At 39.2% G+C, this 13350-nt stretch overlaps 1 protein-coding gene across 4 annotated transcripts in view; it reads right to left on the bottom strand.

The window, feature by feature from the left end:
* Tmcc3 (transmembrane and coiled-coil domain family 3) overlaps positions 1 to 13350 on the bottom strand; it is a 261814-nt gene that overhangs the window by 207601 nt on the left and 40863 nt on the right. For 2 of the 4 annotated variants that reach the window (XM_078052994.1, XM_078052992.1), the window contains exon 2: positions 2826 to 3024. The exons of 1 other annotated variant lie outside the window; for it this stretch is intronic. In XM_078052994.1, coding sequence (XP_077909120.1) covers positions 2826 to 2858 — 33 coding nt within the window. In that variant the 5' untranslated portion in view covers positions 2859 to 3024. Of the gene's footprint in view, positions 1 to 2825; positions 3025 to 5209; positions 5230 to 13350 lie in introns of those variants that run through there. One more of the 4 variants, XM_040279954.2, reaches the window with a different exon arrangement.

Raw genomic sequence — 13350 nt, 5'->3', positions numbered from 1 at the left:
TTTCAGAGTTTTCAGTCCATGGTTAGTTGCATTTAGGCCTGTGGCAGCAGAGTACATCATGGCAGCCAGGAAGCAAGAGAAGAATAGGAAGAAGTGGAGTCCCACTCTTCTCTTGAATGGCATACTCCCAATGAAGAGAAGATCTCCCACTAGTCCACACCTCTTATTAAATTTCCCACCATCTCCCAATAGCACCCAGCCTTTAACACATGGCCTTTGGGAGACATTTCAGATCTAAATGATAGCATCAATTAAGTGGTCAAAGCTCAGACATTAGTGCCTGAGTCCAAGTCACAGGTCTACCTGTGACTCTGCCAGCTTACCTAACTGCCTTGATCATTCACTTGCTCTTCTGTAAACTGGATAAGACATCCATCTAGTAAGACTTCTTTGAAGATCAATGAAAAAAAATACACATAAAACAATTGGCATGGCATAACAAATAGAAATATTCAATATAAGCAACTATCAGGACTAATCTTCAGACCTCATCTGAAGGCTTTGGCTGTCCAATTTTGAAGCTCAAGTCCCGTCAGCTACAAGTACATAGTCTCCTTTCAGTTTATGCCTAATGAAAACACATCCATTTCTAGCAAGAATAAACAAATAAAATTACCTCAAACGTCCTACAGAGATATGCGAATGTGGATTTTAAAAGACAAAATACTCCAGGGGTTAGGAACTGGCTGATGATAAATAAACCAGGCTCTCACATCTGAAATAACATGGAAGGAGGCAAAGAAAAAGAATTACCCAAACAAAGGGTGAATCTGAAATGTTTATTTCTTCAATACTTAGAGCAATGTCAACCTTTTAAAATAGGGTCACAGGACAGGTAAACCAGGAGAGAGCTCCAAATTCCATGCTTACCAATGCATTCTTCTCTGATATTAACAATAATAATAAATAACATACCTACAGATAGCACCATGTGCCAGGCTTTATGTATCTTGGCCTATTTCATGCTCACAGCAGAGGGTACCATTAACAGTTCCTGTTACAGCTGAGGAAACCCAGGCACAGAAGGTAGCGTGTTTAAGGTCCAACCAGCTGGCAAGTGGCAGAGTCAGGATCAAGCCCAGGCTCAGCCCCCAGGGCACGCTCCCTCACGTGTGTTCTGATTTTAGAGAGGTAAGCGTGTGTCACCATTCCCTGGAGAACTGCTCCTTTCCCCTGACCTTCTGTGATTCTGGAAGAGTTGAATCTACCCCCTACCATACTTAAGCCACAAGGGTGGCATATGTGACCAAAAATGATCAAGCAGATGAACAGATAAAGAAAATGTGATATACAGACACAAAAAAATATGACCCAGTCTTTAAAAGGAAGGCAATCCTGTCGTGTGACAACATGGACGAACCCAGAAGACATTTACATTAAGTGAAATAAGGCCAGCATAGAAAGACAAACACAGCAAGGTCTCACTTATATGTGGAACCTAAGAAAATTAAACTCACAGAAACTGAAAATCGAACTGGTTGCCAGGGGTTGTGTATGGGAAAATAGAGAGGTATTGGCCAAAGGATAGAAATCTTCAGTTATAAGATGAATAAGTTCTGGTGGCCTGATATATGGCATGGTGATGATAGTTTATAACCATGTCTTATGTACTTGAAATCTGCTAAAAGAGTAGGGAGATCCTAGGTATCCTCATCACACACATCCTCCCCACACACACACAAAAGGAACTATGAGAGGTGACTGATAGGCTAGTTTTATTATGGTAATAACTTTATACTGTAAACCAAAACACCATGCTGTATAACTTCAATAACTTTAATAAATATTATTTTCCAGTTGTATCTCAAAAAAAAACTGGGGAAAATAAATAAATAAAAACCAGGCTCTCAGGAGCCATGTCATACAAAATGGCACACAGCAGGGACACTCCAGGAGTTAGTCCTCCACTAAAGCAACCACTGGACTGTCAGGAGCATTTGGAATGAGCCACTTAGAAACTCTGGAACCTAACCAGACACTCAGAACCAGGGGTGTGCCCGTGAAGGCCGAGACTGTTGATCTTAAGTGAGCCTCCTACTGAACCAGCCTCCAGCCTCATTCCTCAGCCGCACCTCAGCTCTGGGGCAGCAGCTATGTTCCTGAAGTGGCTGGCTGGTACCAGAGTGGACAGTGGGACTTTGTCCTCCAAATCTTTGGTGATGTGCGTTTGGGTTGGGGTGGCAATACCTGAGGGACAGACACTGATGCCTGCCTTGGCGCTGGCCCTCACGGGGAGCAGCAGCTTCCCCTGAGAGCATCGACTGGGAAATCTTAAGAAATGACACCTACCCCCACCCCCAGTCCCCCTGGGAGCATGTTTTCCCTTTTTGGAGCCAGACATTAAGAAAGTCTTTTCAGGTCACTGGCTGACACAAGAGGAACTTCACTGATCACACAAAATGAGGAACATATCCCTAAAAACAGCTTAGAAAAGTCACAAATGGACAACACCCCCGACAACAAAACAGCCTAAACTCCGAAGAGTGGGAAAATGAGCTTTCCACAGTTAACCTGTTATCACACTCAGAATGTCTAAATTTCAGTGAAAAATCATGAAGCACGTAACAGGTAAATGTGTCACTCACAGGAAAAAAAGGAATCTGTCAGAAACCACGGATGAGGAAACCCAGACTAGAATCACTAGTCAAAGATGTTAAATTAACTGTATCGATACAGTAGCCCTGTTGTCTGCAGCCTCACTGTCTGTGGTTGCAGCTACCAGTGTCAACTTCATTCTCAAATATTAAATGGAAAATGCCAAACATAAACAATTCATCAGTCTTTAAATTTTGTGACTTTCTTGTTAGAGTAATTAAGTCTTTTACCTTCTGCTCCGTCCTGACTGTGAGGTGAACCATCCCTTTGTTCAGTGTATCCTTGATGTGTATACTTAGTCACCAGATCAATCAACTCACACCATCACAGCATTCAAACAACCCTGATTTTACTGAATATTGGCTCCAAAGTGCGAGAGTAGTTTTGCTGGCAATTCAGATGTGCTGAAGAGAAGTCAAAAAGTGCCTCCTGTAAGTGAAAAAGCAAAAGTCCTCAATAAAAACAGGGCGCTGTGCACTAAAATTACAAAGCTCTTACCTAAGAGCAAATCTTCTGTCCATGAAATTGTGAAGGAAAAATTAATTTTTATTAGTTCTGATTCCTCACCTTCAAACCGCAAAAGTTACAGCTATAATATGTGATGAGTGCTTAGTTAAAAAGGATAAAACATTAAATTATAGAGTTTGGTACTATCTACGGTTTCAGGCATCAAATGAGGGTTTTGAAACCTGTTCACAAATAAAGGGGAACTGCTGTATTCTCAACGAGCTAAAGGAAACCACAGACAAAGAACTTAAGGAAGTCAGGAAAGCAATCTATGAATAAAATGAGAATATTAATAGATATTATAAAAGGAGCGAAACAGAAATTCTGGAGCTGAAAAGTACAATGACTACAATGAAAAATTTCCTAGAGGGGTTCAACAGCAGATCTGAACAGGCAGAAAAGAGAATCAGTAAACTCGGAGAGAAGACAACTGAAGTGAACCAATTTAAGGAGCAGAAAGAAAAGCGAATGAAGAGAAGTCGACAAAGCCTAAGGGATGTGTGGGCACTATCAAGCAAATCAGTGTGTGCACTGTCGGCACCCAGAGGGGAAAAGGGAGAGGAGGCGGCACACCAAGTAGCAAGATGGATCTTGGGGAGCAGTGGGGAGCACTGCCAGGTTACAGTTAGGGCTCAGTTTGGCTGCTAGAGCCAGAAGCCCTGCCCACCAACTTAAAATGGGCCTTCACACAGAATTCCCCAGGAAGACACTGGTTCCTGGCCCTTCTCTCCCTGTATTTCTTTAAAGTTGATTCAACCCACAAAGGCACTGGCTTTATGGCTAGGGCCTTCCATGAAGTCATCTGTGTCTTCTTAAACTGTGACCATTCCCACTGCAGCCTGTAGAGTTTTCTCTTTAATTTTTAAAAGCAAGATGCAGGGGGCTGGGGTTGTGGCTCAGTGGTGGAGTGCTTGCCTAGCATATGTGAGGCACTGGGGTCGATTCTCAGCACTACATATAAATAAACAAAATAGGGCTGGGGATATAGGGCTGGTAGAATGCTTGCTTTACCTGCACAAGGCCCTGGGGTCTAATCCCTGGCACCATAAATAAATAAATAAATAAATATGCATTGACAACTTAAACATATTTACAAAAAACAAGAAGCAAGAAACCACTTTTCCTGTCATAGCTTAAGAAATGATCACTGGAAGCTCTTATCACCTCCCTACTTGATAACATCTTGATGAGGACAGGGAATCAGAGCTCCATCATCTTTGCATCCTTAGCATCAAACACAGATCAAAGAAAATTTCATTTTTACTGTATTTACTAATGTCTAAAAATTCCAAATTAGAAGTTTAAAAAAAATTCTGATATCTAAAGGAGAATTAATTACAAAATCAATTATATAATGCATCCTACCTAGGATTCTATGAACATCAGTTTTATGTCAAAATTAAAGAAACTGTAAGACCTGCTTTGCTATTCACTGTTTTATGACTATCAACCCAATAATGAATTCTAGCTCTCATTATTAGAAAATGTCTACTATAATCTTATTTGTAAAATAGTAGGAAAAATAACAGCTACCTTGTCGCATTCTTTTAAGAATTAAATGACTAACATATGTTTGATACTTAGAATAGGCATGGGGCTGGGGCTCAGTGGTAGAGCACTTGCCTAGCAAGTGTGAGGCACTGGATCCAATTCTCAACATCACATATAAATAAATGAATAAAATCAAGGTCCATCAACATCTATTAAAAAAAAAAAGATTAGGGCCAGGCACATAGTGACCACTTAAGAAATGTTAGCTAATATTATTATAACTATCAGGCACTGCCCTAACACTTTAACAGACATAGTTTAAAAAAAAAAAGTTCATTTAATTAATCTGCCCATAAAAATATTAATAGAAGCAAAATGCACAAATAACCTGTCCTCTCAACAAAATTTGCCCTTATATTTTTAGATGCCTTCTAAAAGTCATTAATGAATTCTCAACGTAAGAATTGCCTCTCATGGTTCATTTTCTAGAATCCAATTTCCCCTTAAGGCAGAAAAATATATTTAGCAGACCCTAAATGTATGCCAGAAAGAACTGAATCAATAGCTTCATTAATAGTTTCCTTATTAAAAAAAAAAAAAAAAACGCAAGGATTACCTTCTCTTCAAACCAGATGATGCTGCTAATCCTACAAGATTTGGGGCACTTCTATCTAATATGAGCCCATGAATCTATGAGAATTTCAAATGACTACTGCTTGGGTTAAAAATAATCACCGAGAAACAAAAAGCAGAAGTATTTACAAGATTGCTCCATTTGCGCTCTCCCACTGTGGGTGTTTTCCTGTTTCTCAAACCACTGACCTTTAGCCCAAGTAAGTACCAAATGGTCCAACACAGGGTACTATGGTCGAGTAAGTTTGGGAAATATACTTCTCACTAGAATAGCTACAACATCCACTACCATATTAAAGGCCCTAAGCCCCTTTGAGGGGGGGAGACACCTGTTTAGTTGTGCTCAACCCATTGTTCGAAAATTTACTTAACCACACAAACTCCCTTTTCCAAAGAACAACTGCTAGAATCTAGGTTTTGGAAAAGCTAAAAGTAAAGTTAATCGCTTCTTCACACCTCGGAACCACTATGGGCTTATTCACTTGGCCTCGCCTGGACAGGTCAACACTATTTAACAGCAGATGGGAAAGAATGTTTGACCCTACGCGTACTCATGGCCCCTGATTCTATGTACTTTTTTCATGAAGAGGCCTATCATGGGTCAAGTAAAAAGGAAACTATCCTTGGGAGCTAGCTCTCCAAGGTGATTCCCACACCCAGGGAACTCATCAGTAAATCCATGGGAATAGCTCACAGGAAGCATGAATTCAGAAAATCAGAATAAGAAAAAGACAACAGCATGGGCTGGGGATGTGGCTCAAGTGGTAGTGAGCTCGCCTGGCATGCGTGAGGCACTGGGTTCGATCCTCAGCACCACATAAAAATAAAATAAAGATATTGTGTCCACCTAAAGCTAAAAAATAAATATTTTTTTAAAAAAGAAAAAGACAACAGCATAAGAGCAATTCTGTCAACACAAGGACTTTATTCTCCTCCTATTTGTTAAGTCAAAGAGAAGAATGCTAGAATGTGTTCAAAATTACCAGAGAAAAATCGACTGGTGACTGATACCAGATTAATAGTCTTACAAGCAGAGAGGCATGGTCAGGGGGAGGAAGTCCTTGTTAAACTATCTCCCAAATCTCCCATCTCTAGGACATTATCTTGTTCTGTAATTGGAAGTTTCCAGAATCTTCAATGTCTGTTTGCAACATAAGTTTCCTTTTTTCTAAACCAAATCTCAGAAAATTAGGGAGTTGTTTCCCTTCCTAAGCCACTGTGAATGTCACCTAACCAAAACTATGCCAAGAGGCCCCTACTGGTCACCTAAAATGGCCAAATTTACTACAAAGGCACAGTGTGACCAGAGAGGAAGCTGGAAGTTCTGAAATAACAATAGCAACAAAGAAAAAACACATCCTAGATTATGTAAATCCTTGTTTCTCAAGATTTAAAGCACTCAAGAATCTTGGGCCTAAGTATTACCCCAGAAGGACAAGAGAGGTGCTGGAAAGGGGCTACTCAACTGAGTGTCTATAAAAGTTGAAGAAAAGTCACATGAAATGATCCAGAGCTAACAACACTTTCTGCAGTGATGACGATGTTGTCTATCACACTGTCTAATGTGATAGACACACTAACCAGTCACATGTCTACTCAGCACTTGAAATGTGTCTAGAACAACTGAGGAACTGAGCTTTTACTTTAATTTTAATAACCACATGGATGCTGTATTAGATAGTGCAACTAGTCTAAACAAAGTTTTTTCCACAAGAATTCTACAAAAATAGATGTTTAGGAACCAAGGAAGGATTTCTCCTGAGGTTGTGAAAAACAGACTATTTTACTTAACAAAAGAAGCAGAGAAAATCTACTTGCTCATAAGTTGTGTACACTGCTGAGATGGCTCAAGATAAGCATCATTCCCATTTTACCAAACAAAGAAACTGAGATACAGGTCAATTAAATGACCACTCTTTGTAGAACCTCTACATGAGCAAAGGGTGTTATATGCTGTCTTTGCAAAAATACTCCAATATACACATGATCTCTTTTTACAGATGTGGAAACTGAGGAGGTTAAGTGGCTTAGGAAAGACTACACAGCAGAGCTAAGATCTGAACTCAGCTCTAACTTCAAAGCCCACACAAAATACTGTTTAGGTCTTTAGCAAAAGTAAGATTCCTTTCTTAGATTTTATCAACAAGATTTTTTTGTTTGTTTTTGAGCACCTGTTACACACATCACACCATGCTAAGTTCTAGAGTAAATGTAGGGTAGGGAAACCAAACTCAACAAAGAAAACCACCAATAAACTAAACCTCCGAGTTGTGTGGGCTTACTGTTCTTCAATGACAAAGGAAGATTAATATTTTAATTACTTACAGCTAACTCCTCTGGCCTATTACAGCAACCAACCAGCCCAGAATAAAAAAATGAGCTAATAGTTTTAGCACTTCAAAAACATACAGAACCAAACACATAAGTTACAAGAGAAAAAAATTTATTAGACTTCATCACAATTAAAATCTTTTGTGCAAAGCATATCATTAACAAAGTGAAAATACCGTCCACAGAATAGGAGGAAATATTTGCAAATAATATATCTAATAAGGGATTTATGTCCAACTATTATTTGTAAAAGAAACTCTTACAACTCAACAATAAAAAGACAAATAATTAGACACATTTTTGTGTGAACAAATTTTTATCTCTCTTGGTTTTATATCTTGGAATGGAATGCTGGGTCATATAATAATTCTATGCTTAATATTTTGAGGAAGTGCCAAGCTAACATAGCTATACCATCTTACAGCCCTTGGAAGGGTATTAGAGTTCCGATTTCTCTACATCCTCATTGACATTTGCTTGTCTTTTTAATTTTAGCCACTCACAGAATTATGAAGTAGATATCATGATGGTTTAATTTTCCTTTCCTAATCACCAGTGATGTTCAGCATACCTTCATGAGCTTACTAGCAACCCATGTCATCTCTGAAGAAATGCCTACTTAAATCATTTGCCAATTTCTCAATGATTTGCTTTCATTAAGTTGCAATAGTCATTCATATACTCTAGATACAAGTTTTTTTTGTCAGGTATATTGATACATCATTTGCAAATATTTTCTCCTATTTTGAATCTGTTTTTTGAGTCAAGTCAGGTTCTCCAGAATTGCTCAGGAAAATGAAAACCACAACACTTTTTAAATTAGCATCTCACTGAAGACTTGAATTGGGTGTCAACATACTTTATATACAAACAGAGATGTGAAAAATTGTGGTTTATATGTGTATGAAGAATTGTAATGCAAAAAAAAGTACATGTAGGCATAAATTGGTGTGAACATACTTTATATACAGAGATACGAAAAATTGTGCTCTATATGTGTAATAAGAATTGTAATGCATTCTACTACTGTCGTGTATGGAAAAAAAATTAGCATCTCACTTTCTGATGAGGAGCAGTTGAGAGACCCAAGTCCACAGCATGGAAAGGGCCCTAATGACTTGAAAATAATCATTCAGACTGCAAAAGGAAGGACATGGAGGAGTACATGGACATAAACACAGAAACTGCCCCTGGGTGTTCCTTCTACACAACTACCTCCACTGTGAACAAGCCAAAATCAAAATATATCTGAGAGGAGAGGAGATCCAGATAGGAACTAGATATGCAAACTTCTCTTAATAGATAAACCAAGAAAAGGGAAGAAACAAGATTCATTCAAAGTGATCCCAAAGGCAAATCTTGTGGGGAAACCCAGCAAGATAAATACAGTAAGTTCTCAAAAGAGCCTAGTTATGAGTGTTACCATAATATTAAACAATACTATTAAATATAAATCCCTGCATTTATGTTTGAAACAGCAGTTATATAAGAAGACATAATGGAGAACTGGCTTGTCCAAAGTCCATAGAAGAAAAAAAATGGTGTTTTGATCAACCAAAAACCAATGAATACCAACAGTGCAGTACAGCTGCTAAGCAGTCAATATCGCCAGGCAGTCCCTGTTCACACCAAAGGAACAGACAGGTCCAACAAACCTTCCCAGCCACTTAACCTCCTTGAACCTCAGCTTCCACTGACCCACTTGGTGTCTACACATGGGCTGAGTTTGGATACAAAAGACACAATCAAAATCATGTCCAGAAAAAAGTGACCAAAGTGGCTATAGGTCTGGAATCTAAATTAAATATATAACAATTGATAGAAAGAAGGTATTTGTACAGGTGAAGGCTTAAAGTAGTTGAATAACTTCAAATTAAGAATGGTGCTTTCGGTTTTGTATCACCGATGGGTGAAAATTACAGGTGAGCTGGGGTTGTGGTTCAGTAGCAGAGTGCTTTCCTAGCACATGTGAGGCTAGATTAAATCCGCAGCACCACGTTAAAAATAAATAAGGGGCTGGGGTTGAGCCTCAGTGGTAGAGCGCTCGCCTAGTTTGTGTGAGACTCTGGGTTTGAGCTTCAGCACAACATAAAAATAAATAAATTAAATAAAGGTATTTTGTCCAACTACAACTAAAAAGTATATAAATAAATAAATAAAATAAAGTTATTTAAAAAAAAAAGAAAGAAAGAAAATTATAGGCAAGGCCAAGTTAGGCTCCATACCAAAAATAATTTTCTTATTCAGGAATGGATCCTATGGGCTAGAGAAATTATAAGCCCTTTCTTGTTGGAAATGCCTGGGAGCTACACGGGGTTATCTGACAACATGAGCAATCTAAGGAATCCTCTGGTGGGCAAAGGGATATACTTAAAGTCTTAACCCTTTCCAACACTGACCACCTGTGTATCTTTGATCCATTCTGCTTATGGTTGAGGTTCATCAAATTAGTGGACAGAGCCAGGGTTAACCTCTTCTCCAGCCCACCTTGGCAGACCCTGGGACTGGGAGTGGGAGGAGAGACTGACTGCAAGTGGGCACAAGGCAACTTCTTACAGTAATGAAAATGTCCTAAAAGTGGATTATGGAGTTGAATGCATAACTCCACAAATTCCACACACACACACACACAAAAAAATCACTGAATTTACAATGGGTGAATTTTATGATCTATAAATTATACCTCAATAAAGCTCTTTAAAAGTTGTAGCCCTAATGGGGATGTGGCTCCTGAGTTCAATTCCCAGCACCAAAATAAATAAATAAATTAATTAATTAAATTAAATAAATAAAGTCGTAGCCCTGAGATACATGAAACACTGGGCCTGGTTCAAAGTGCAAATGTTTCGGTCACATTCATTAGTACAAAGGCAGAAATATAATGGAGTGGAAAAACCATTTTCCCTTCTATTTTATTTATTAAAAACAATCTCACAGCTAGATACATGACACATGCCTTTAATACTAGCAACTTGGTAGGCTGAGGCAGGAAGACTGCAACTTCAAGGCCAGCCTCAGCAATTCGGTGAGACCCTGATTCAAAAAAACAAAACAACAACAAAAAAGGGCTGTGTATGAGCTCAGTGGTAAAATGCCTGCTTGACATACAAAAGCCCTGAGTTCATGCCCCAGTACCATAAGAAAAATAAAATTCTTCAAGTATTTCAAAACTTAAAGCTGTAAGTATGTGAATTCTAATTTTGGAGGTAGTCTAAAAACCAGCTTTCTTAGCATGTTCCCTAAACTGAGTATGCTTTCTAGAATATGGTAAAGAACAAATGCTGGGGTTAGTAATTTTACTGTTAACACATCACCATTCACATCACCATGACCCTATCTCTCTCGAGATTTAAAAACTTGAGCAACATGAACATGTCCTCAATATACATTTAGTGCTTCATTATCACTAAACTCAATTTAATTCACCACCCAAACACAACCAAGTTTCCTTGCAACCCTCAATCATCATCTTAGGGACTTATTCTTTGAAATAAAGTGCCCAAATCATTTGTCTGAATAGAACAAAAGCTATACTACACTCTGGCTAGAATCAAGGTATGTTCCAAATCAACAATAGAAAAAAAAATTTAAATAGGTACATTTTTGTTGTTTGTTTCTTTCTGACACAACTGTACAAGGAAGAACATGGGAAATGGGGAAAATAACACAAGAAAAATAAAGCCATCTGCCAGAGGAGCTGGCACAATAACACAATTACCAGGCCCTGCACCAGAGCATCCGTCACTGCAGAATCAAGCAAAGGGCTGAAGTATAGTACAGGCTGCTTCAGGGTAAGAGCGGAAAATCAGCCAAGTTCAAAAACCCTTCGCTTTTTTTTAAAGTCTTATGTGAAAAGAGAAGGGAAACAGTACTCGGGTGAATTCTATTCTCAAAGGCAAACATCTTCTGGTTCTCCTTTCCTTTATTCTGGGCAGGGGATGGGGGAAACAAGCATCTGGAAAAATATCTGTGGCACCAGACTTCATCACTGATGTCAGGAAAAGTACAGAGGTCACCTCTGGCTTGTCCCGCCTGGCCCACCAGCCCACCCATACACCACAGCTAAAAACATCCGCTGTCCCAGCACATGCCTCTACAAACACCTCAAAGAACATCTAGGGAGACACACATAATGTGGCAGGGGGCCAGGAGTCTGCACCAGGGAGGGACAATGACCCTGCAGTCCCCACACTTGCTGGTCAGCCACAAAAGCCCCACGACCTCAAAACATTCAATGGAAACATGTCATGGAGTTTACCTGTCATGAGCACAGCTCCAACTCGGCATCCAAGGAAACCTCACGGCTTCTGTGGGGACTTCCCCTGGATACCATCTAGCCCTAACTGAACAAAACAGCACAACTTCCTGGCAGAACTGTCCATCATGGCCAAATGTAAGTGACCCTGAAATCTGAGTGGACAATAATGCTCCTATCATCTGGACCTGTCTTTGAATGCGATCTCTGTTTTGGTGTTTCTGCTGCAAAGTTCCTAGAACATGAGTGCTGAGAAAGCCTACGAGGCCTCAGAGAGGTGAACTAACTTACCAAAGGTTACAGAGCAGGAAAGAGGCCCAGCCAAGACTAACACCCAGCTTTATCACCCAAAATTGGAAAATGTTATTGTTCTGGATTACCAGCGACCCTATCCCTTAAAGAGGACATCCTCCACCCAGAAAGAAAGTGCTCACAAGGGAATCCAGTCCTGAGTCTAGGCTGATGCTAAGGTTCAATCCTTTATCAGGATTGAAGTCCTATCCTTTTATAAGGTGCATGACCAGGGCAAGTTCCTTAACCTCCATTGGCTCACCATTATTAAGGGGCTAATAACAGCATCAACCCTATATTCTCAGGATGGAATATGTCATAAAGAGTTTCTACATAACTTACTTTATATACAACCAGAGACATGAAAAATTGTGCTCTATATGTGTAATATGAATTGTAATGCATTCTACTGTCATATATTAAAAAATTAATAAAAAAAAGTTTCTAATGCTGGAGTTGTGGCTCAGAGGTAGAGCACTTGCCTAGCATGCATGAGGCACTGGGTTTGATCCTCAGCACCACATAAAAATAAAGATATAGTGTCCCCTATAATTTAAAAAATAAAGATTTTTTTAAAAAGAGTTTCTATATAAATTAATAACCATCATCATGAAAGAGAAGGGGAATGAGAGTGAAAAAGTTGGGGAGCCTATGAAAGAAGGTAGAAAGTTAAGGTTTGGTCATTGAAAAAGGAGAGTATTGTTTAACTTTAAAAACTTTAAAGACATGCCAAGGATCATATTAACCATGGTTGGTGGCAGGGAATAAAAGCAAGGCAGAGGCATGTTATGAAGTATTACATATGTATGACTCCAGGAATGCCAAACGGTCATACCTATACATATGTGCATACTTCAAGCAGAGAGTGCACGAAAAGATGAAAATACTAAAAGCCACTGTCTGGGCCCCAAGGGACTTACTTTGTTGGCCTTTTTATTATTTTTCTTTTTTTCCTAAATTTTATGCAGAAATATATTATTGCTTTAGAAATCAAAACAAACATGGGTTTTAAAGGTTGTTTTTAAAGAAGAAATCTGACACCAGGCTGGTCTCAAATGGCCAAAAGGCTATTGCAGAGCTGTTAAAATGGAAAGTGAACCCCAAGAAGCAAGGTCTTTCTCTCAGACAGCCAACAGGAGAATACCTGTGTTCAGGAAGAAACCAAAGTTAGGGGGACAGCAAGAACCTCAAAAACCCACCAAATAAATGTGAAAGACATTGCCTAAGCACTTTAAGCCAGGCAGGGG

Source organism: Ictidomys tridecemlineatus, chromosome 6, assembly GCF_052094955.1.
Source record: "Ictidomys tridecemlineatus isolate mIctTri1 chromosome 6, mIctTri1.hap1, whole genome shotgun sequence".
In the NCBI taxonomy this organism is placed as follows: Eukaryota; Metazoa; Chordata; class Mammalia; order Rodentia; family Sciuridae; genus Ictidomys; species Ictidomys tridecemlineatus.
This window is presented reverse-complemented; position numbering and strand designations above follow the sequence as displayed.